The sequence below is a fragment of the Tursiops truncatus genome, chromosome 4 (assembly GCF_011762595.2).
Source record: "Tursiops truncatus isolate mTurTru1 chromosome 4, mTurTru1.mat.Y, whole genome shotgun sequence".
NCBI lineage: Eukaryota > Metazoa > Chordata > Mammalia > Artiodactyla > Delphinidae > Tursiops > Tursiops truncatus.
Window position 1 is genome coordinate 96,308,208 of NC_047037.1, and position 23,559 is coordinate 96,331,766.

The window sequence follows — 23,559 nt, forward strand, 5'->3', positions numbered from 1 at the left end:
AGTTCCTTCTGTGTGCTTTTTAAAAGTACAGGGGAACACAACACCATCACAAACTATTTCCTACCAGATTAAATATGAGAGAACAAGAGCAGTAGGGGCAGTTTTTTCTTCTTCAGATAGTAGAAGGAGAACGAATCACAATTATTTATAATAAGGGTGATGAAAACAGAGGACCTTGGTAACAAAAACATTCCACATGTGCTCCTTTAGGAATTCTTCCTACACCACATGTCTTCAATAATAATAATTTTAAAATTTTATGTACACCTGGGCTATCTAAAACTGAGTGCCATTTTTCAAAGATCACAACACCAACCTGTAAATGAAGAAGTTAGATTTGTTCTCCTCAAACTAGGGGAGGATGAATCCTTTGGGTTTCCTTTTCTAAAATGGTTTAAATATTCAATAACTCTGTTACGTACCGAAGAGACAGAGCGTTTGGTTCTAAAGCAGAGTTGCTGTTCAAAGGACTCTGAAAATGCCTGAATTTTGGAATGGGATCTTCTTTTTGATTCCAGGGGCTCCTTGAATGACCCATCCTCTGAGTATTTTCTGTAATCCCGCACGTGAGTACGGCATTGAAATCCCTGGTCCTCATAAGAATGACTTCTAGGATGGCTGTCAGATGACATCATGCTGGGAAGCACAGGAAACTGGGAATACAGAATTTAAAATTTTACAATATAAAGAGACTGCACAATATTAGCACAGAGACAGAATGTCCATAAATTACTAACCAAACAAATCTCATGTTGGACTGAAATTTTATCTTCTTGATCAGTAGGAGCTTTCTCCTGCAATGAGGCAGTGGGGTCAGTTGGTCAAAACAGTAAGTAGAACATCCCAATATTAGCTATGTTGCTCCTCTATCATTAGGGTGGTATAATAAAGTGTTCCAGCCTTAAATTGATATGTAAAAATAAATTTCAAAATGATCAAAATAAATTTTTAATGAAGCCATAAACATTTAAGAAATAATACAAAGGCAAATATCTGTGTGCTTTCTGTATGGAGAAGGAATTTCTAAGCAAAAGAGCAATGGAAGAAGTCATAAGGAAAAAAATTAACTTAACTATATAAAAATAAAGCTAATGTGCATAAAAAACAACATACAATATGGTAGACGAAAAAACTTTAAAAATATTTGCTGCATGTTTAATAAATATTCTGAAAATAAGGGTATTTCACATAATACACACAAACATAGAGGTCATGTACTGCAATGACATCAGTGTTAAAATCACAATTGGAAAATGATGAAAAAAAAGATAGTTCAGATAAACCAAACTTCTGGAAAGAATTGTGACACTTGCTCTGTTAATTTCTCTCACTCCCCAACCCACTCCACTCCAGCTTTTTCACTCACACTTTTTCTTTTTTGTTTGTTTGTTTTTGTTTTTTAAAAGGTATATTTAGTTCCTGTGCAAACTTTGCTGTAGCAGAGAATGCTGCAGTGATATACATTTTGGATGTGTATGAATGTATCTGTAAAAGTGAAACAGGTAGGTTAATAAAGAATAAGTGCATTTTAAATTGTGATATGTATTGTCAAATTATTCTCCAAAGAGGTGATACAAATTAATATTCCAAACCATGAGTGTGCCTGTTTCCCCAAACTGCCAACAAATAGGAAGAGTGAGATAGTATTATTGTTTTAATACGTATTTTTCTTATAATGAATGATGCTGTATAAACTTCATATGATAAAAATTGATGGAGACTTTAGGATTTCTTGGCATCTCATGTGTTACAGAGGATTAGACCCATTTCACAAGCGTGTGGGCAAAGGGGCCCATACTCTGGGATAAAAGACACCTAGGTTTGGAGTTTGAGATGAGGTCCCGTTGGTGGAGCACCTACTATGTGCAGACACACTTGCCCCTCACAACAAGCAGAAGCTTGCTTTTCCACAGTGCTATTATTTATCTGAGAAAAGCTGATTAAATGGCTTTTCTAAAGCTATATGGCTCATAAAGGGAAGAGCTAGGATTGCAATCCAAGTCAGTTGTAACCACACTCTGTGCTCTTTCTGCATGCTGGCATTACTAACTGCTAACTTGGAGCAACAAGGCCAGCAGATCTGAAATCAGAAAACCCAGGTATGTCAATCTGCTACTCACTAGCTGTGTGACCTTGGGTAAATGATAACCTCTTTAGGGGCGGGGGAGGTCCTCAGGTTTCTCAAAGAATTTGTCAAAAAGCTGGAGTTGTTACCTTCAAGTCCTTCCAGGCCTCACTCTGTAGTACCTTGTAATATGGCAAAAAATAGCTGTTAGCAGTTCCCTTCTGTATTGAGGTGCTCCTATGTCGGGTGCATATATATGTATAATTATTATATCTTCTTCTTGGATTGATCCCTTGATCATTATGTAGTGTCCTTCCTTGTCTCTTGTAACATTCTTTATTTTAAAGTCTATTTTATCTGATATGAGTACTGCTACTCCAGCTTTCTTTTGATTTCCATTTGCATGGAATATCTTTTTCCATCCCCTCACCTTCAGTCTGTATGTGTCCCTAGGTCTGAAGTGGGTCTCTTGTAGACAGCATATAGATGGGTCTTGTTTTTGTATCCATTCAGCAAGCCTGTGTCTTTTGGTTGGAGCATTTAATCCATTCATGTTTAAGGTAATTGTCGATATGTATGTTCCTATGACCATTTTCTTAATTGTTATGGGTTTGTTTTTGTAGGTCCTTTTCTTCTTTTGTGTTTCCCCCTTAGAGAAGTTCCTTTAGCATTTGTTGTAGAGCTGGTTTGGTGGTGCTGTATTCTCTTAGCTTTTGCTTGTCTGTAAAGCTTTTGATTTCTCCATCAAATCTGAATGAGATCCTTGCCAGGTAGAGTAATCTTGGTTGTAAGTTCTTCCCTTTCATCACTTTAAGTATATCATGCCACTCCCTTCTGGCTTGTAGAGTTTCTGCTGAGAAATCAGCTGTTAACCTTATGGGAGTTCCCTTGTATGTTATTTGTCATTTTTCCCTTGCTGCTTTCAATAATTTTTCTTTGTCTTTAATTTTTGCCAATTTGATTACTATGTGTCTCGCCATGTTTCTCCTTGGGTTTATCCTGTCTGGGACTCTCTGTGCTTCCTGGACTTGGGTGGCTATTTCCTTTCCCATGTTTGGGAAGTTTTCGACTATAATCTCTTCAAATATTTTCTCAGGTCCTTTCTCTCTCTCTCTTCTCCTCTGGGCCCCTTATAATGCAAATGTTGTTGTGTTTAATGTTGCCCCAGAGGTCTCTTAGGCTGTCTTCATTTCTTTTCATTCTTTTTTCTTTATTCTGTTCTGCAGCAGTGAATTCCACCTTTCTGTCTTCCAGGTCACTTACCCGTTCTTCTGCCTCAGTTATTCTATTATTGATTCCTTCTAGTGTAGTTTTCATTTCAGTTATTGTATTGTTCATTTCTGTTCGTTTGTTCTTTAATTCTTCTAGGTCTTTGTTAAACATTTCTTGCATCTTCTCAATCTTTGCCTCCATTCTTTTTCCGAGGTCCTGGATCATCTTCGCTATCATTATTCTGAATTATTTTTCTGGAAGGTTGCCTATCTCTACTTCATTTAGTTGTTTTTCTGGGGTTTTATCTTGTTCCTTCATCTGGTACATAGGCCTCTGCCTTTTCATCTTGTCTATCTTTCTGTGAATGTGGCTTTTGTTCCACAGGCTGCAGGATTGTAGTTCTTCTTGCTTCTGCTGTCTGCCCTCTGGTGGATGAGGCTATATCACACTTTTTCATCTAACACTAATGTTAGTCAGGATATTGGTCTCCATGTTGCCAAATTCTGGGCACTTAATGGTCTTTAGTCACTCCATAGCATTCAACCCAGTTGCCTATTGAACCCTTCTGGAAACAGCCTTTCCCTTGCCTTCTACCACTGCACCCTCTTGGTTTCCCTTTGATCTTTCTGCCACTGTGTTTTAGACATTTTTGCTCACTTCTCCCTTCTAACTACTCATAACTGTTGGCGTCCCCCGACACTCTAAACTAGTCCTCCTTCCCTTCCTTTGCTTTCTTACTTTACACTGTCTCCCTCAATGTCTCACCCCCAGGCTTCAATTTCCATCTATAACCGAGTTTCTGATTTATTTGTTAGCCCAGACCTCTCTTCTGAGCTTCTGCCCACTCAACTTCTCCTCTTGGGATCCCACAGGCACCCCACCTGACTTGTCCAAATTTGAATTCATCATCTCTCCTTCCCAAGCCTGCTTCTCAAGTGTCCCAGAACTCAGAAACCGGCACCACCATTTGCCCGGTTACTCAGACCAGTAATTCATAAGCCCCCCTCCACATCCAATTGCCAAGTCAGCAGATTCCACCTCTTAAATGTCTCTCAAAACCATCTACTTTTTTCCAGCACCACTGTTACTACCCTAATCCAAGTCATCATTACCTTTCACCCAGATTCCAGCAGCAGCCTCGTAGTAGTGGATATCCTGCATTCATCCTAACTCACTTTATTTCACTTTTCCCACAGCAGCCAGCATAGTTAAAACAACGTCAAATTCATACCTGATCACATTTCACTTTACACCTCATCTTGCACCACCCTCACCTCTTCAGTGACATAGCCTCACTGGTCTTCTGTCAGTTCCTCCAGCTCACCTGCTCCTGCCCAGCACAGGCACTTTCACAAGTGGTCCTCTCTGGCTGTGACTCCGCCCACAACCCCATCGCTTCGCCTCATCCCTGGCTAATCACCCTTCAGTCACCGTGGAAACTGCATTTCCCCAGAAAGCCTTTCCTACCACCCCAATTGGTTCAGGCCCCTGAACCACCATTTAGACACTCTCCTGAGATCTCACACTTCTTTATGACACTTATCATAGCTGTCATCAATAATTTGGTTAATTTTGTTACACATCTCTCTTCTCCATTAGACTGTATGCTCCTTCATGTCAGGGGCTACATTTCATTCTCTGCTAGAATCTCAGTATGCAGCACTTTGCCTTCTTCATAGCATGAGTTCATTAAATATATATTGAATGAATAAATGTATAAAGAATGAAAGAAAAAGAAATACCAAACATAAAAATTGTTTATGCTTATTGATAGTCAAAAATTATGTTAAATTATATCACATACAATTTTGCCTTCCAGGTTAACAAAAAATTTTTTTTAATAATACTAACACTAGTAAGAGTGCTGGGGGATAGGCACTGTCATTCCTTGCTGGTAGGACTATAAATGGATACAGCTTTCCTAGAAAGCCGTTGGCAGTATGAGTGAGTCAAAAGGCTTAAAATAATTTCCCTCCTTGGGTCCATACATTGCACGTTATTATGGGCTGAATTGTGTCGTACCTCCCCCCCACTCCCACCCTGCCAAATTCATATGTTGAAGCCCTATGTGAGTAGCTCAGAATATGACAGTATTTGGGATAGGGTCTTTAAAGATTAAGTTAAAATGAGGCCATTAGGGTGGCCCTAATCCAATCTGACTAATGTTCTTACATTAGTAAGGAAATTAGAGACACTAGGGATATACTCACGCAGAGGAAAGACCATGTGAGGACACAGCGAGAAGGTGCCATCTATCAATACAAGCCAAGGGGAGAGGCCTCAGAAGAAACCAAACCTGCTGACACCTTGATCTTGGACTTACAGCCTCCAGAGCTATGAGGAAATAAATGGCTGTTAAAGCCATCCAGCCTGTGGTATTTTGTTATGGCAGCCTGAGCAAACTAATACACATATATAGAAACTTACTCTCAAACAATAATCAGAAATATGGTTAAAGATTTATAAAGTTGGATCTTCCCTGGTGGTGCAGTGGTTAAGAATCCGCCTGCCAATGCAGGGGACACAGGTTTGAGCCTTGGTCCAGGAGGATTCCCACATGACGCAGAGCAACTAAGTCCGTGCACCACAACTACTGAGGCTGTGCTCTAGAGCCCGCATGCCACAACTACTGAAGCCCGCGCGCCTAGAGCCCGTGCTCCGCAACAAGAGAAGCCACCGCAATGAGAAGCCTGCACACTGCAACAGAGTAGCCCCCGCTCGCTGCAACTAGAGAAAGCCTGCGCACAGCAACGAAGACCCAACACAGCCAAAAATAAATTAATTAAATAAAATAAATTTTTAAAAAAAGATTTGTAAAGTTGCTAAGATATGTGAGGTAAGTCTGTATAAATTAGTCCATTTACTGCAGGTCAGACGTGGTACTTGGTGCTATGGATAAATTGGGGAGCAAAACAGAGTGGCCCCCTCTTAGAACTTATGTCTGCAATGGAGATAAATAAATGGGGCATATGCCTGCATCCTTGGCCAAATGCTATTAAGGGAATGTTCAAGGTGCAATAACAGGGTATAGCAGAGTAAAACCACATATATTTGGGTGGGTGTTGAGGTGACTGGGAGGATGAGGGAAGACTTCTGTGAAGGTGTGACAAGCTACAATCTGAAGGGTGAGCAGGGTTAATTAGGAAACAGAGAACACTTGTCCGCCTGAGGATGAGACCATACTTGCAGAAGCCCTGCCACAGAAGGAGCTTGCTGGCGTAGAAGGAAGAGAAGTCTGGTAGGGCTGGGAGCGCCTGAGAGGAGGGGGGAGGGCTCGGATGGGTAAGCTGTGGGGACATCATAAGATGGGCAATCTTAAAACATACCCAACTGTGATCAAAGCCTTTGTCTGCAATCTGGGGTTGTTTTCTTCCTACTCCTTTTTAGTATTTTTCATGTCTTCTACAGTGATCATGTATTATATTATCAGGAAAAATACAATACTTAAAATTTGAGACTGGGACACAGAAGGACAAATATTACATAAGGTATCTGAAATGGTCGAGCTGAAAGAAGCAAGAATAGAATGGTGGCTGCCAAGGGCTGGGAGGAGGGGGATATGGGGAGTTGCTAATCAATGGGTATAAAATTTCAGTTATGCAAAATAAGTTTTAGAGATCTGCTGCACAACATTGTGCCTAAAGATGACAATATTGCCTTGTACACTTAGAGATCTGCCAAAGACAGTAGAGCTCATGTTGCATATTCTCACCACACTAAGATTTTAAAAATAAAACTTAAAAATGTGAGACTGGGAGTGAAATGCAGATGTTTGTACAAATGTCCTCTTCCATTGAGAGACCTGAAAAAAAATGCAAGAGTTTCCATCACAATATAAATAAACAATATCTCCTTATAGCAGATGAAATTTCCAGTTAGTCTCTTTTGGTGTGGGACCTTGTGAGAAACAAGCTTAAAAGAGTTCTCTAATTGGTTACAGGGAGAAAGCTACCACTTTTAAAAATGTTTACTTACTAAGTAAGCTCTACTTTTGGAATTTTATATGCCCTTCTAATGTAAGTTCCCTCACAAAGACTTGAATCAACGCCCTAAATAGCTGACTTTTTCAAGGTCTGGACTTGTCACCTCCATGGTCATGGACCAACCTTATGGATCTATCTCCCATGCCGTGAAGCAGGCCCTAGAACGTGGAATGGGATCCCCACGCTCCGAGCTCGACACCTGGACTCTCCAGCTCCCAGGCTACAAAGCCTGCAGCAGGCATGGATTTTCTGAGCAATAACCACCCAGTGCCCTGACTCTCACTAGAAAACAGGCCTCTGAAAAACAATGCTGTTTCCTACTGTGGTCCCAGAAAAACATTTCTGTCAAAAAATAAATCCTATGCACTCTCTAACCCCAAGCCATAGGTCCTCACTTAAAAAAAAAAAAAAAAGTTATGTAACATCTTCACTTCAAGAACTTAACTACTTGATGTTTTTTATTCTGGGTTTAATTGCAATCACCCTTCAGTTGTACCCCTCCTGCCCTCTGAGTAAATGAAAGCACCTGAGCCACCCATCAACAGCAAGATGAGAAACAAGAGGGAGAAAGATCCAGGTGTTGAGACAGTAAGACCCATGTTGAATCTTAGTGCACCGTGTGTGTCAGGGACTCCGGGGACCATGCCCTTATATCTAACCTCAGAACAAATCCTACAAGGGAGTTATTCTTCCCCTTTTACAGATGAAGAAAATGAATCTTAGTTTGGCTAAGTGACTTGCCTATGACATGTGACTAGTGACTTTACAGGAGAGGTAAAGTGCCATGTCTAAGCGTAAGACATCTCTTCCTTGGCTGAATAATCCCAAACTTCTGTCTTCAACAGCAGCAACAACTTCATTCTATTTCTATGTGAAGCTTCCTGTAAACGTGACTTTTAATAATGTACCAGTTGTAACAGAATTCGATTACGAAAGTAATAATAATTTGTAGGTTTTAGGAATTAGTCTAAAAGAATTTTATGTGAGGAATATTTTATAATGTAGACTAATTGCCTATCAACAGAGCCAAGAGGGTTATAGTCAACTAGCTATATATGGCAACAGCATCAGGAAAAAAAAAAGATTCAAGTGTTCAACTGGTAAAACGGTAGGTCAGGGCTTCCCTGGTGGCGCAGTGGTTGGGAGTCCGCCTGCCGATGCAGGGGACACGGGTTCGTGCCCAGGTCCGGGAAGATCCCACATGCCGCGGAGCGGCTGGGCCCGTGAGCCATGGTCGCTGAGCCTGCGTGTCTGGAGCCTGTGCTCCACAACGGGAGAGGCCCCAACAGCGAGAGGCCCGCGTACTGCAAAAAAAACCAGAAAAACAAAAAACAAACAACATGGTAGGCCAGTTACCATCCACTGGGCATCCTTTAGGGAAACTAAAAGACATTTTAAACTCTAACACATAAGAAGGAGGAGGAGGATGGAGAGGGGAAGGTGCAGGGTAGGAGAGGAGGAGAAGAAGTACTTATTAGGTATCAGGCACTGTCCTAAGCACGCTGTATACATTACTCACTGGATCTTAACAATACCCATATGACGTATGTACTATTATCATCAATTCCATTTACATAGAGGGAATCTCAGACAGAGAGAGGTTAGGTAACTTGCTCAGAGTAATGCTGCCAGAGCCCTCACTCTTACCCACTCCACTCTGCTGCCTTCCCAGCAACTCCTCTATCTCAGCATCTGGTAGAAGAAACAAGTCCATGGAACATTATGATAAAAGCTCCTCTGTAGAAACATCCCTGATGCCTGAAATTCTATTCGTAGTTTCATTTCTTTGGATTAAGGCATTGTCTCCTCTTAAAATTAAATACAAATTTAATCTGAAAAACAAGGAACCACTGTTTGTCATGAAACTTTAGGGCATCCCCTCTCTCTTCGGGTTTGAGAAATCCTCTAAGGAGGCCATGCCCCACCCCATCCCTGTAGTGAGCAACTACAGGAGGACCACCGCTGCAGTGAGATACTACAAGGACGAGAGTGTGTAGCCACCCTTGGGTCAATCAGAGATAAAAATTAAAATTAGATATATCTGCTACAGCTTTAAATTGAGAATATGATGACAGAATATAAAATTGGTTAAAGGTGATTATTTTTTTTAACATCTTTATTGGAGTATAATTGCTTTACAGTGTTGTGTTAGTTTCTACTCTATAACAAAATGAATCAGCTATACGCATACATATATCCCCATATCCCCTCCCTCTTGCATCTCTTTTATATTTTCAAAAAGAAAAAAAAATCCCTTGTGTGCAGATAGGTAGAGGTTTATTTTGTACCCCTCAAATGATATGATGTAGACCAGCACATGTGCTTATGTGAGCATCAAAGAAGCACTGAGAAAGTCCATGTTGAGTTAGCAAAGCCCCAGGTCAGGGAACTCAGTTCCTCCTTGAAGAGATCTTTCATTCAGCATAATCCTCCCTTCCACCAGGCCCTAACTGTATAGAACAGTGTTAAGAAAACCATGTTAAGCTGAAGGAGAAGATGACTAAAAAGTCAAATAGACTATTTACTCACTTATTCTACTCACTTTCAATGAGTAGAATAAATAAGGGATATGGAGATTGTTCTACTTCAAGTTTGTATTCCTGTGACGATGGAGGGAGAGGGTAGATTAGTTCTACCTTCATATGAGAGAGTAATAAGAGAGACTTCATATTACTTACCTTATTTTTTTTTCACCAAGCACCTCAGGAGAGTAAAGTTAGATTTTTTAATTTGCTTTAAATCAGCAGTCGCAGATTATAATGAGTCTTGTCAAAAAGTAGTGTTCTCTGAGAAGGACCAAGTTTTACCCCTTGTCTACCTCATTCTTCCTGCCAAATTTGTGTCTTCCACCAGATTAGAAGTGCCACAAGAACAAACACCATATGTCTTCTTTTTCCCTGTAATCCTATTGTGCCTTGCACAATGCCTGGCACACAGTAGGTGTTCTATAAATATGTTTAATGATTTAATGCTCCATCGCTATGGTTTTGCAAGAATCATGAGGCCGAAGAGCCATAATAGAAACCACATTCAAATAGGAAAGAAGGGGAAAATTCTTCTCTTCCTTTGCATGCAACACTGATGGATGTAGGTTACTAATAGGTTGCAAGAGGGAAGAGCCTTAGAGTGGAGCAGTGGGGAGAGAAGGAAAAAGATAAGGCTAAAAGTAAGCTTTTTTTTTTTTTTTTTTGCGGTGCGCGGGCCTCTCACCACTGCGGCCTCTCCCGTTGCAGAGTGCAGGCTCAGTGACCATGGCTCACGGGCCCAGACGCTTCGCAGCATGCGGGATCCTCCCGGATCGGGGCACGAACCTGCGTCCCCTGCATCGGCAGGTGGACTCCCAACCACTGTGCCACCAGGGAAGCCCAGCTTTTTTTTTTTTTTTAAGGTCTTTTATTGAGCTCAAAGCAAAACACAAAACTTCAAAACCTAATTTTTCTCATATCTCTAAAGTACGAAAAATTTGAGCACATCTTAGAGTTAGGAAAACTTAAGTATCCAACTACAGATTCACTTCACAAATACATGGCATTGTGTGAATAGAGATGAAGAATCAGACCCCCCATTTTCTAGGACTCTGCCCACATCACCCAAGGTCCCCTGATCTGTGTTTTCTCAACTCAGTCAGGTTGTCATGTTTATCCCATGCTTTGTCTCCTTAGATAAACACATGCTTTCTGCATGTTAGCCTGATAATTATGGAATTCATTGTCAACTCAGAGAATCTAAACAGGTTAATTCAGGCAAATGTCCAAAGCCAGTATGAGCAGGAAAAGATATATGGACCCCATTTAGAAATGTTATACAAAATAAATTTTGCTATTCCCCAAGAGCTTAAGGCAAACAATATTGTAACCTATAAGTGGATTCTTGAAATAGGGTAGATTATCCCAGTTTTTAAAGTCTAACAGATATTAAAATTTATTCAAGAAACTATATTTTATAAGTCATGTTTCTTTCTTTGATTTCATAGTTTCTGCGGCTCCAAAGGGCTGTTGTGATCAATAGCGAATCTCATTTTTTCTCTTTGTTTCTTCCTGGTTCTCACTGTCTGGCTGAACACTAGTCATACTCCTGGTTCACACATTATGTATACCTCACTCAATGTGGGCATAAGAGATTGAAATGAGAGTGTGATAAGCAGGTGTTTATTTTATAACAGAATCATGGAAAGCGAGAGCTAGAAGGGTTCTTGGAGATCAACCAGTGCAACCTCTCTCCTTTTTTACTTAAAGAACCTGAAGTTCAATGAGGTGTTGAAATGCGCCCTTTGTCCCTGATTACGCGTTTGGTAAGAGATCTATTTTCAAATATTTGTGTCTCAGAGAGGTCTTATTCCTCAAACTTGATGATTGGGCTTCCCTGGTGGCGCAGTGGTTGAGAGTCTGCCTGCCGATGCAGCGGACACGGGTTCGTGCCCCGGTCCGGGAAGATCCCACATGCCGCGGAGCGGCTGGGCCCATGAGCCATGGCCGCTGAGCCTGCGCGTCCGGAGCCTGTGCTCCGCAACGGGAGAGGCCACGAGAGTGAGAGGCCCGCGTACCGCAAAAAAAAAAAAAAAAACTTGATGATCATTGGGCGTAAAAGATTGCCTTACAAGTTTTAATTACTTCACATGCATTATGCTTCTGGGAACTCTGGAGCTAAAAATAAAATAACATTACCCCAAAACTTATTTGGTTCTGGAGTTAGCAGTAGCAGGGGGTTGGAGAAATATTCTCTGGTAGCTGGAATTCTAAGTGACATGTGTACCCACTGCTGAGTCCACACCTGGTCAGGCCCACCTGCTCCCCTCTTGGGAGCTTTCCTGCTCCCCTGACACCGGGTGCTCTGCCTAGCCATGGAAAAATAGTGCTGAGGGTGGTAGAATGTTGGCTTTGTCTCCCACCAGGAAACCAAATGAGAACCAGCAGAAAGAGTGTATCAGATTTATCAGAGGTAGTGATTTATTATGTGGAATCCCCAATTCCTTAGATGTCACCAAATAGTGGAGCTATTTTCAGTATTTCAAAAAGACTATTGGAAATCAAACAGTGATCCACAACAATCCTACACAGACTATAACATCAGGTTTCTTTCCTTTGGCTTGAATTATATTACCACCCAATAGGATTATGCCAGGCTTATCAGGAGCTCTGAATAGCGGTTAAATATGTCTTAGGTTGCTAAAAATGAAGGAATCATCACTTAATAGATGAAAATCAGGTCCCTTGGAGGACAAGACAAAACGATAAAAGGGATTTTTGTGAGTATAAAAAAAGGTTTGGAAGTACTCACTTTCAACCAAAGATAACTTTATACCAAAGGACTCTCAAAAAGATCTAAGAGAAATCCCCTTCCCCTAGTCTAGCTCTCCCCCGGTTCCGTCATAATAACTCACTCGGCAGGGCAGGGAGGTTTTCCTGTAACTGGAGTTCTGTGATCCATGGCGGTCCCGGAGTCCTCTCTCATCCTCCTCTATCCAGCTGTGACCCCAGAAGCTGCTCATCCATTTGGCAAAAGACACATCATCATCGTCATCATCTTTGTGCTCCATGTAAAGGTGATTCAAAATATCGAAGGCCTGTTCCTAAATCTGCCAGAGAGAAATATTACCCAACAGGGCTGACTTGATGAAACCCAGGATCTCCCTCAAAAGACAAAACGAAACTGATGTTTTCAAATGGTCTCTGATAATGGAATCCTTAAAGGAGAAAGATTTACTAAACAACCACTTCACCATCAGGCAGCCTCTGGTAATGTCTATTTATAAATTGTGCAGCCCACATTCCCCTCCCCTCTCCCTGTCTTCTTAAATTGAGATGCTTTTTAATCCTTCCATTGCTGGGGCTTGTGCCTCGCAGCCTAAGGGTGGGAAGCACAGTCCACTGCCTGGTTTTCCCTGTGTTTTGCTGCTGATGGCATGTGATGGCATCTCCAGCTGTTAATGGTGTTGGAGCACGACCTTCATAATATGCCTGTCACCTCCAGGCCAGCTCTGAAATGGGGCCACTTACAAGGGACTGACTCAGCCTGCAAGATAGCCAGCTATGGTGTGTCATATCTAGAGCCAGATATTCTCCTAATGAATAAATTCGATATTGATATAAAATCTAGCTCCTGGGACAAAAGAAACAGGAGGAATTTTTTGGGGGATTGATATATTATTTTTATATGTACAAAGGTAAATAATGTACATGTGCAATGTACAAATCTTAAGTGTACAGTTTGATGAACTTTTACGTACATATACCCTTCTAATGACCACAACTATGCAGGTAAAGACATAGACTCTTTCCAGTACCCCAGCAGTCTCCTTCTTTCCCCCTTCCAACCTAACCTCCCTCCAAAAGGCTAAGACTTCTGACCTCTGACACTGTAGATTAATTTTGCCTGTTTTTGAACTTTCTTTCAATGGAATTATATAGTATGTATTATTTCGTGTCACTTAACATTATGTTAGTGAGATTTATCCATGCTGTATAATATTGCATAGTATGATTATCCAACCTTTAAAAATTCAGTCTAATATTGATGGTCATTTCGGGCTACCACTTGGGTTGTTTACAGTTGGGACTATTATAAATAAAGCTTCTATGAGCATTAGAGTCCCTGTCTTTTAGTGTTTTTTTTTCCCCAAGGTAAGGAGAATATTACATTTATTGATCCCCTTACTTTGCACCAGATATGGAGTCAAGTATTTTACGTACGCTATTTTCATTATTAACAAGCCTGTGTCTGGGATATTTTCGTCATATTTTATTGATGAGGAACTTGAGATTCAAATAGATCATCATTTCCGCAAGGTGAAATTACTACTAAGCTTCACAGCCACATTTGAGCAAGGAGTATAACAAAGTCCGGGTTCTCTCCACCATTCTGCCAGTATTCCAAGAAACTTTTGATAAATCTCGCTTTTTTTTTTTGAATGCTTCTAACAAAATGAATTTTATTTATCTTCCATGAAACAATTCAGATATAAACAGCGAGTCCTCAAAAACATCCAGGACCCAGACTCCTTATATCTTTTCATTTGGCATCCCCTGCAGTGTTGTCTGGCTAGATGGTCAAAACTGAGTCACCAGCAATTTAGCGTTCCAGCCAGCAAGAATGGGGAAAGATAGAAAGTAGAGGGCAAGCAACTTCCTTTCAAAGGAGCAACACTCCGTTTTGCTCACATCAATTTTGCTCACATTCTACTGGCAAAAAAATCATTCACACAGCTGCAACCGGTTATAAAGAAGCTAGAAAATGTAGTGTTTACCTGGAAAGCTATGTACCTCACTGCAATTCAGAGATTCTCTTACTAAAAGGAAAAAGAGAATGGTTACAAGGGACAATTACAGCCTCTGCCAGAGGCAGTGTATCCTGAAGTGTGTTAAGGAAACACCAGTTCCATGAATTGTCCAAAAAACAAGTTCTTTATAGCTGTACTTATCAGAGCCTTTAATGCACTAATGGTTAAACTCTATGAGAGAGGAATAGCTCTGCTACATTACCTAGATTTATTTGACCATGGGATCCATTTTTCAAAGGTCAACTCTTAGAGCTAATATGTGGCGGAATACATTTTGGGAAACACTACTCTGGAATACTACTCTTTCTATTTTTTTAATAGATATTTACTGGATTATAATTGCTTCACAGTACAATTAGTTTCTGTTGTACAACAAAGTGAATCAGCCATATGCATACATATATCCCTACATCCCCTCCCTCTTGAGCCTCCTTCCCACCCTCCCTATCCCACCCCTCTAGGTGGTCACAAAGCACAGAGCTGACCTCCCTGTGCTATGCTGCTGCTTCCCATTAGCTAACTATTTTAAATTTGTTAGTATATATATGTCGATGCTACTCTCACTTTGCCCCAGCTTCCCCCTGACCACCGTGTCAAGTCCACTCTCTAAGCCTGTGTCTTTATTCCTGCCCTGCAATTAGGTTCATCAGTACCTTTTTTTTTTTTTTTTAGATTCCATATATATGTGTTAGCATACGGTATTTGTTTTTCTCTTTCTGACTTACTTCACTCTGAATGATAGACTCTAGTTCCATCCACCTCACTACAGATAACTCAATTTTGTTTCTTTTTATGGCTGAGTACTTGCCATTGTATATATGTGCCACATCTTCTTTATCCATTCATCTGTCGATGGACATTTAGGTTGGTTCCATGTCCTGGCTAGTGTAAATAGTACTGCAATGAACATTGTAGTGAATGTCTCTTTTTGAATTATGGTTTTCTCTCCGGGTATATGCCAAGTAGTGGGATTGTTGGGTCATATGGTAGTTCTATTTTTAGTCTTTTAAGAAACCTCCATACTGTTCTCCATAGTGGCTGTATCAATTTACATTCCCACCAAAAGCACAGGAGTGTTCCCTTTTCACCATACCCTTTCCAGCATTTATTGTTTCTAGATTTTTTGATAATGGCCATTCTGACCAGTGCGAGGTGATACCTCATTATAGTTTTGATTTGCGTTTCTCTAATAATTAGTGATGTTGAGCATCTTTTCATGTGCCTCTTGGCCATCTGTATGTCTTCTTGGTGAAACGTCTATTTAGGTCTTCCACCCATTTTTTATTTTAATTGCTTGTTTTTTTGATATTGAGCTCCATTAGCTGTTTGTATATTTTGGAGATTAATCCTTTGTCCATTGTTTCATTTGCAAATATTTTCTCCCATTCTGAGGGTTGTCTTTTTGTCTTGTTTATGGTTTCCTTTTCTGTGCAAAAGCTTTTAAGTTTAATTGGGTCCCATTTATTTATTTTTGTTTTTATTTCCATTACTCTAGAAGGTGGGTCAAAAAAGATCTTGCTGTGGTTTATGTCAAAAAGTGTTTTTCCTATGCTTTCCTCTAAGAGTTTTATAGTGTCTGGTCTTATACTTAGGTCTTTAATCCATTTGGAGTTTATTTTTGTGTATGGTGTTAGGTAGTGTTCTAATTTCATTCTTTTACATGTAGCTGTCCAGTTAAATCTTGCATTTTTAAATAGAGGCATTCTTGGACATTTTCCATATAAAAATTCTTCCTTGAGCTGTAAAAATTGGCTTAACTGTAACCAATGTACCTAGAGCACTATTCTACAACTTGTGTTACTAAGGGAAAGTAACCAAAGCACAAAATGGCTTGCAACATTTTTATTTCTTGCTTTAAATAACATGGCGCATGCTTGTTACTTTGTAATATTTTTATTAAAGAATGGAAGAAGCCTGACTTCTCAATGACCCAGATGAGAAAAGAAAACACATAATTCTATGTCATCACTGTTGGTTGTCTCTGTTATTAAAGAAAGAAATCAAATAATTTTTCTTGGGGAAACAGGACCAGGTCTGTCCACAAAAGTTGACTATGGATGGACCTATTCTTTTCTATTCCTCCTAAGACAGAAGTGTGTTTTCTGAAGTGTGTTTCTGAAACAAAAATAAATCTGTGGGCAGGGGATGGAGAAACCAGAGCGGATAATATCTAATTATTACTTCAAAGTATTTCAGGGAAAAGGAAATAGGACTTTATCTTAAAACCTCTTTGAGTAATATCAGTTTCTTGGACTTCTGTGCCCTCCCCTTAATGCCTTATACACAGAAACAATTTAGGGGGCTTCCCAGATGGCGCAGTGGTTGAGAGTCCGCCTGCCGATGCAGGGGACACGGATTCGTGCCCCGGTCCGGGAAGATCCCACATGCCGTGGAGCGGCTGGGCCCGTGAGCCATGGACGCTGAGCCTGCGCGTCCGGAGCCTGTGCTCCACAACGGGAGAGGTCACAACAGTGAGAGGCCTGTGTACCGCAAAAAAAAAAAAAAAAAAAAAAAACAAGAAACAATTTAGATATTGGAAAATGTGCGGGAAAAGAAGGTATATATATATATATATATATATATATATATATATATATATGGAGAATTTATTATGAGGAATTGGCTCATACAGTTATGGAGACTGGGAAGCCCCACCGTCTGCCATCTGCTAGCTGGAGACCCAAGAATGCCAGTGGCGTAATTCAGTCTGAGTCCTAAGGCCTCCAGGGAAAGCAGTGATGTATTGATAAGTCCCAGTCCAAGAGCAGGAAAAGATGAGATGAGATCGCCCAGCTCAAGCAGTAAGACAAGAAAAAAGGGTGAATTTCTCCTTCTTTTGCCTTCTGTTCTATTCCAGCCCTCAACTGATTGTATCATGCCCACCCACATTGGCCTATTTACTTTATTGAGCCCACCAATTCAAATGTTAATCTTATCTAGATACATCCTCACAGATACACCCAGAAATAATGTTTAATCTGGGCACCGCATAGCTAGTCAAATTGACATTTAAACTAACCACACAGGCACTAATCCCATTCCTGATAGCTCCAGCCTCATGACCTATATACCTTCCAAAGGTCCCATCTCCAAATACCACCACATTGGGGATTAGGCTTTAACATATGAACTTTGAAGGCCCACAGATATTCAGTTCACAGTAGGGTACCTACATGACCAGTACCCAGAAAAACCCTGAGCACTAAGTCTTTAATGAACATGTAGAAAACATTTCACACGTGTTGCCACAACTCATTGCTGGTGGAATTAAGCACATCCTATGAGATTTACCTGGAAAAAGGAATTTTGGAAATTTATTCCTGGTATCCTTCAGACTTCACCCAATATGCCTTTCCCTTTTTGATTTTGCTTTGTATCCTTTGTATCCTGTGTAATAAACCTTATCCACAAATACAACTATATGATGAGTCCTGTGGATTCTTCTAACAAATCTCCAAACTGGGGGTGGCAGTTGGTATCAGAAATGGGATTCACTAAAACAAGCCCAACTCACTGAAATATGGCTAAAGCAGTATTTAGAAAAAGGATGAAGGGGACATAATGATAAACTTTCAATGCCAAGTGGTTACCTAGTCATCTGTGATATGAAACGGCAGCAGAGATGACGTTTGCTATGAAAGGTAGAGATTACCTATGAAATTTTAAAATGATACATCCAACTCCAGAAGAATTGGCTCATTGAGTGTGCTGGCTGCTTTTGGCAATGGTGGCTGAAGTGAGGAGATTAAAAATTGCAATTGCAGCCTGGATGATGCCTTAGGGTTTTGTTCTCTCCTCCAGGTGGGAGGGGAAAAGACTGTCAGTGCCAAGACAAACTTTAGATAAATCAGAAATAAAGGAGAAGGGGAAAACAACATTTTATCCACTGGTACAGCAGCCCCTTGCATTCCAGCTGGGATCTCTAAGCAGCTGTAATGTCAATTCTGAAAGCATTGAGTTTACTGCTAGGGGATTGTGTAAACTTGCAATGAAAAACAGAGAGAGAGAAAGAGAGAGAGACTTTCAGAAAAATGGCTTTTTATTTTGTGGCTATTGCTTCTGGATGTATGATAAAAATAAATGTAAAATACTATATGCTTGTAATTTCATACATGTTAGAGGGATTATCGCAGTCAGGGAAAGCTGCCCAATAAACGGTGTTAGTAGAACATAAATTCCTTGCTTTTTGCTGGAATGGGTTAAAATGTAAACTCTTTTGCTGGATGCGTTAAAATTTAAACTCTTTGGGTATCGAAATCTCACATCTGATTATTTTTGCTAAGATTTTTGCCTGTTGGAGTCTATGGGAAAAGGTAGACAACATAAAAGGAGAGAAAATCTCCACAGGAAAATCAACTTTTGCATTTTAAAAGGCAAGTTTTAGTTTGCTAATAAGTTCTTATAAAATCAGATGTCTACTAGAGTTTGTCATACAGAGTGAAGTAAGTCAGAAAGAGAAAAACAAATACCGTATGCTAACTCACATATATGGAATCTAAAAAAACGGTACTGATGAACCTAGTGGCAGGGCAGGAATAAAGATGCAGATGTAGAGAATGGACTTGAGGACACAGTGGGGGAAGGGTAAGCTGGGACGAAGTGAGAGAGTAGCACTGACATACGTACACTACCAAATGCAAAATAGATAGCTAGTGGGATGCAGCTACATAGCACAGGGAGATCAGCTCCGTGCTTTGTGACCACCTAGAGGGGTGGGATAGGGAGGGTGGGAGGGAGGCTCAAGAGGGAGGGGATGGGGATATATGTATACATATAGCTGATTCACTTCGTTGTACAGCAGAAACTAACACAACAATGTAAAGCAATCATACTCCAATAAAGATATTTTTAAAAAAGCAGATGTCTAACCCTTAGAGGCTGATGATTTTCCAGCCTAATGTGCATATTTTTGAATGGGTCAATTTGGACTTTAAGTCTGACAAGATAAAAGGGGCTTAGAAGGACTTGAAACCTCACTGTCTGGCCCAGTAGTCTCTTGGCTTTGCCGCTGCTAAAGAAGAAAAGTCCTTTTTGGAATCCTGAATTCAGAAATCCTATTTGCCTGGACCTATCAGTAGAATCAAACCTTATAATGATTGTGCTGGTCCATAAGGATTGTGATGGACCTCTAAAAGCAGACATAGGCTCAATGAACAGAACTCAGACTCTGGGACTATTGTAGATTTAAGACCCTCCCCCCTTATGGGGCCATAAACTATAAAAACATTATGGATGCTGACTGGACCACACAGGTATCTTGCAGATGCCCATGGGAAAGTGCTTGTTCTCTGACGGGACCATATGAAACCAAGCTTCTAGTGGCTTGATCTGTATAATGCAGGAACTAATTGCATCTGAGATGATTAATCACAAGAAACCTAACTTGTGATTCCTGTCGAAAGCTCCAAGTTGGGAGAGAGCACATTACGGGGAGGGGACCTCTGCACCCACTCCTAACAGATAGGGTTCTTATCCCCTTCCCAGGCATGTCTCACTGCTGTTGACTTGTGTTTGGATTTTAAGATTATTTGAAATTTACAATGGACTGATGACCTGATTCTACTTCACTCACATTTCTTCTTAGTTAGGAATTTTGATTATTAAACATAGCTGTCCCCAGACAGAGATTGGTCTTTTCTGGGCTATTTACTGAATAAATGATCAGGATGACAGGCGTCAGAGTTATGTAAACACATTATGAAAATTCTTGAAAATTCAGGATTTTGTCCTACCAGTTCCTGAACATGATGTGTCTTTCTGGCTAAGTTTATTAAAATTGTTTTTCTATGTAAATTTTTCTATTCCTCTGTTTGGATTTGTTAAATTAATACTTATTAAGTGGAGTGCAGAGTATCAGATGGTGAGTTGCAGTTCAACAGTAGATCACAAGAGGAATTAAAATAGAGAAGTTTATTACTCACAGGTCCTGGAGGAAGTACCTGGCATGCTTTGAGGGACCACATGGGGAGGTCAAGGCAGAGTGCAGACAGAGAGAAGCAGGACCTGGGGAACATGTTTTTATTAGAGTCTATGGGTAGAGTGCTTTGTGGTTCCCGGGCTAAGGCCTGATTTGGTCAATTCAAACCAAAAGAGCAGGGTTCTGATAAATCCCACAAAGGTCTTATTGGTCTTATCTAAGGAGCATATAGGGGAAGGCACTGGGAAGCAGGGGAGATTGTTGATCACAAGGGCTGTTGGGGAGGTCATATCAGGAACTTACATTTCCTTGTGACTCTGTGAGCTGCCATCTGGGGCATGGGTTTGCCTGAGGGGACTAGTGTCAGTTTAAGGTCACTGCTGGCTGCTTGGCCAAACAAAATAGATGCTGAGGCAGCAACAGCATGGAGTAGCTTAGCTAAATTCTCAACACTCTCTTTATACCAAACACTTCCTGCTGAAAGGTCTAGATGAGAATAAAAAATGATTGGGAAAAAAATGTAAAGTTAAGATTACTGTATGAGACACACTGATTTTGTAATAACACAGAAAAAACAAAAAGCCAGCACCTGGGAGATGCAGGGAAAGGTGGACAGTAATGATTTCTGTTTTTTATAACTGCTGTTTTTCAGAACTGCTCCTGGGGGAATTCCCTGGCAGTCCAGTGGTTAGGACTCGGCGCTTTCACTTCCAGGGTCCCAGTTTCAATCCCTGGTCTGGAAGCTAAGATCCCGCAAGTTGCACAGTACGGCCAAAAAAAAAAAAGAACCACTCCTGAATGCCAATGCTGCCTTCCCAAGATGCTGTAAGGTCTTGAATTCAGACTGACTGCTGAGCCTATGAGCACACCTAACAACACTGACTGTGACACAACAGGGAATGTCCCCAGCTCCTAAATTTCCACGAAGAACACCTGTAGATGTTGTCCCCACTCATGAGGCAAATGAACTGATGTCAAAGACAAGCAAAACTGACTGAAACTGACTGCCTTCTGGAAATCCTTCTAAAACTAGGTACTCAACTGAATTATTTGGACTGGACAGAGAGCCCTAAGGCAGAAGGATCCACAGTGGGAAGCCACACTGGAAGCCTCGTTAACCTGTATTGCCTGACTAATGTGTGTCCTTGTTGGGGTGACTTAACAGTTGCACACTTTTTGTTTCCAAGGGTACTCTCTGTGTGTACCTTGACTATCATGGACCATCTCAGTCCTGGAAGGCACGCAGATCAGCTTCAACTTACCAGTCAGGATTGTGCTGTGCTTGAATCGATGGCTCAGGCCAGGTTAAAAAAGGTTAATACAAAAACTTAAGGAGAAAGCCACCTAGCTTTCTAAGAATCACCTTTATTTTTAATGGGATTTGTTTAAATTGGCTAAATCCAGGACCCCTAGAGGGCATAACAAAAGTCAATATTACAGGATACTTTCACCCTGCTGCATGGGGTCCTACTGAAAATAATTTTGCTCTAAAAATGCCTTGGCCAAGAAGGTGGACTCGGCAGAAAAGAGATAACACAGAAGGCTGAGACTGCCTATCCTTAGAAAGGCCTCCTTGCAAGGTTGGCCCTTAACTGGTATCTGGGAACTTGGCTGGTAACCAGTCCCCTGTAGTGATATAAAACTTTCCCTAACTGGAACCCTCCTACACTGTTGGTGGGAATGTTAATTGGCACAGCCACTATGCAAAACAGTATGGAAGTTCCTCAAAAAACTAAAAATAGAGTTGCCATATGATCCAGCAATCCCACTCCTGGGCATATATCCAGACAAAACTATAATTTAAAAGGATACATGCGCCCCTATGTTCACAGCAGCACTATTTACAATAGCCAAGACACGGAAATGGCCTAAATGTCCATCGACAGTTGAATGGTTAAAGAAGATGTGGTTTATATATACAATGGAATATTACTCAGCCATAAAAAAGAACAAAATTATGCCATTTGCAGCTACACAGATAGACATAGAGATTATCATACTAAGTGAAGTAAGTCAGAAAGAGAAAGACAAATACCATATGATATCACTTACACGTGGAATCTAAAATATGACACAAATGAACTTATCTACAAAACAGAAACAGACTCACAGATATAGAGATCAGACTTGTGGTTGCCAAGGGGGAGAGAGGGCAGGGGACAGTTGGACTGGGAGTTTGGGAGTAGCAGATGCAAACTATTACATATATATAGAATGGATAAACAACAAGGTCCTATTGTAAGCACAGGAAAATATAATCAGTATCCTGTAATAAACCATAATGGAAAGAATATATATATATATACACATATATATATATAACTGAGTCACTTTGCTGTATGTACAGCAGTAAATAACCCAACATTGTAATTCAACCATACCTCAATAAATATATATATATATCTATAACTGAATCACTTTGCTGTACACCAGAAACTAACACAACATTGAATATTAACTGTACTTCAATAAAAAAGAAAGATTAAAAAACTCCCTAACTGATGAGAGTGGCCTATACTGCTTGTACAACCAAGGTGATTTATGCTGAACAACTGCTTTCCTTCTGAAAGTCCGGAGTTTTGGTACCTGCCAGGCAGAGCATGCCTACATGACCAGCATCAAATAAAAGCTTAGGGTTCTGAGGCTCCCTGGTAAACACTTGGCACGTGTTGTCACAAAACATTGCTGGAGGAATTAAGCACGTCATGTGTGACTCCACTAGGAAAGGACTCTTGGAAGCTTGAGGCAGGTTTCCTCTGGACTTCACCTAAGGGCTTTTTCTGTTTGCTGATTTTGCTTTGTATCTTTTCACTGTTATAAATCTTAGCTATGAGTACATGTTGAGCCCTGTGAGTTCTTTTAGTGAGCCACCAAGCCTGGGGGTGGTCTCTGGGACCCCAATGCAGGAAGGAAAGGGAACTCTTCAAACCTTGGGCCAAAAATTTTCCCAAAGTAACAAGATATAAATTTACCACCAAAAGAAAAAGAATTTGGTCTACATTATATAAAACTAGTCCACCTCCATTTTTTTCCCTAGTTAAGCCCATCTCTTTTAAAGTGTGAGAGAAAGATAGCTCTCCACTTTGCGTGTCCTAAAGTTCTTATA

At 40.6% G+C, this 23,559-nt stretch overlaps 1 protein-coding gene across 1 annotated transcript in view; it reads right to left on the reverse strand.

Annotated features, from left to right (window-relative positions):
- Nucleotides 1-23,559, reverse strand: part of LNP1 (leukemia NUP98 fusion partner 1) — a 37,393-nt gene that overhangs the window by 3,032 nt on the left and 10,802 nt on the right. Inside the window, exons 2-3 of the mRNA XM_019922283.3 lie at nt 12,641-12,835; nt 423-653 (exon numbers count right to left, since the gene is read on the reverse strand). Coding sequence (XP_019777842.1) covers nt 423-653; nt 12,641-12,796 — 387 coding nt within the window. The 5' untranslated portion in view covers nt 12,797-12,835. The remainder of the gene's footprint in view (nt 1-422; nt 654-12,640; nt 12,836-23,559) is intronic.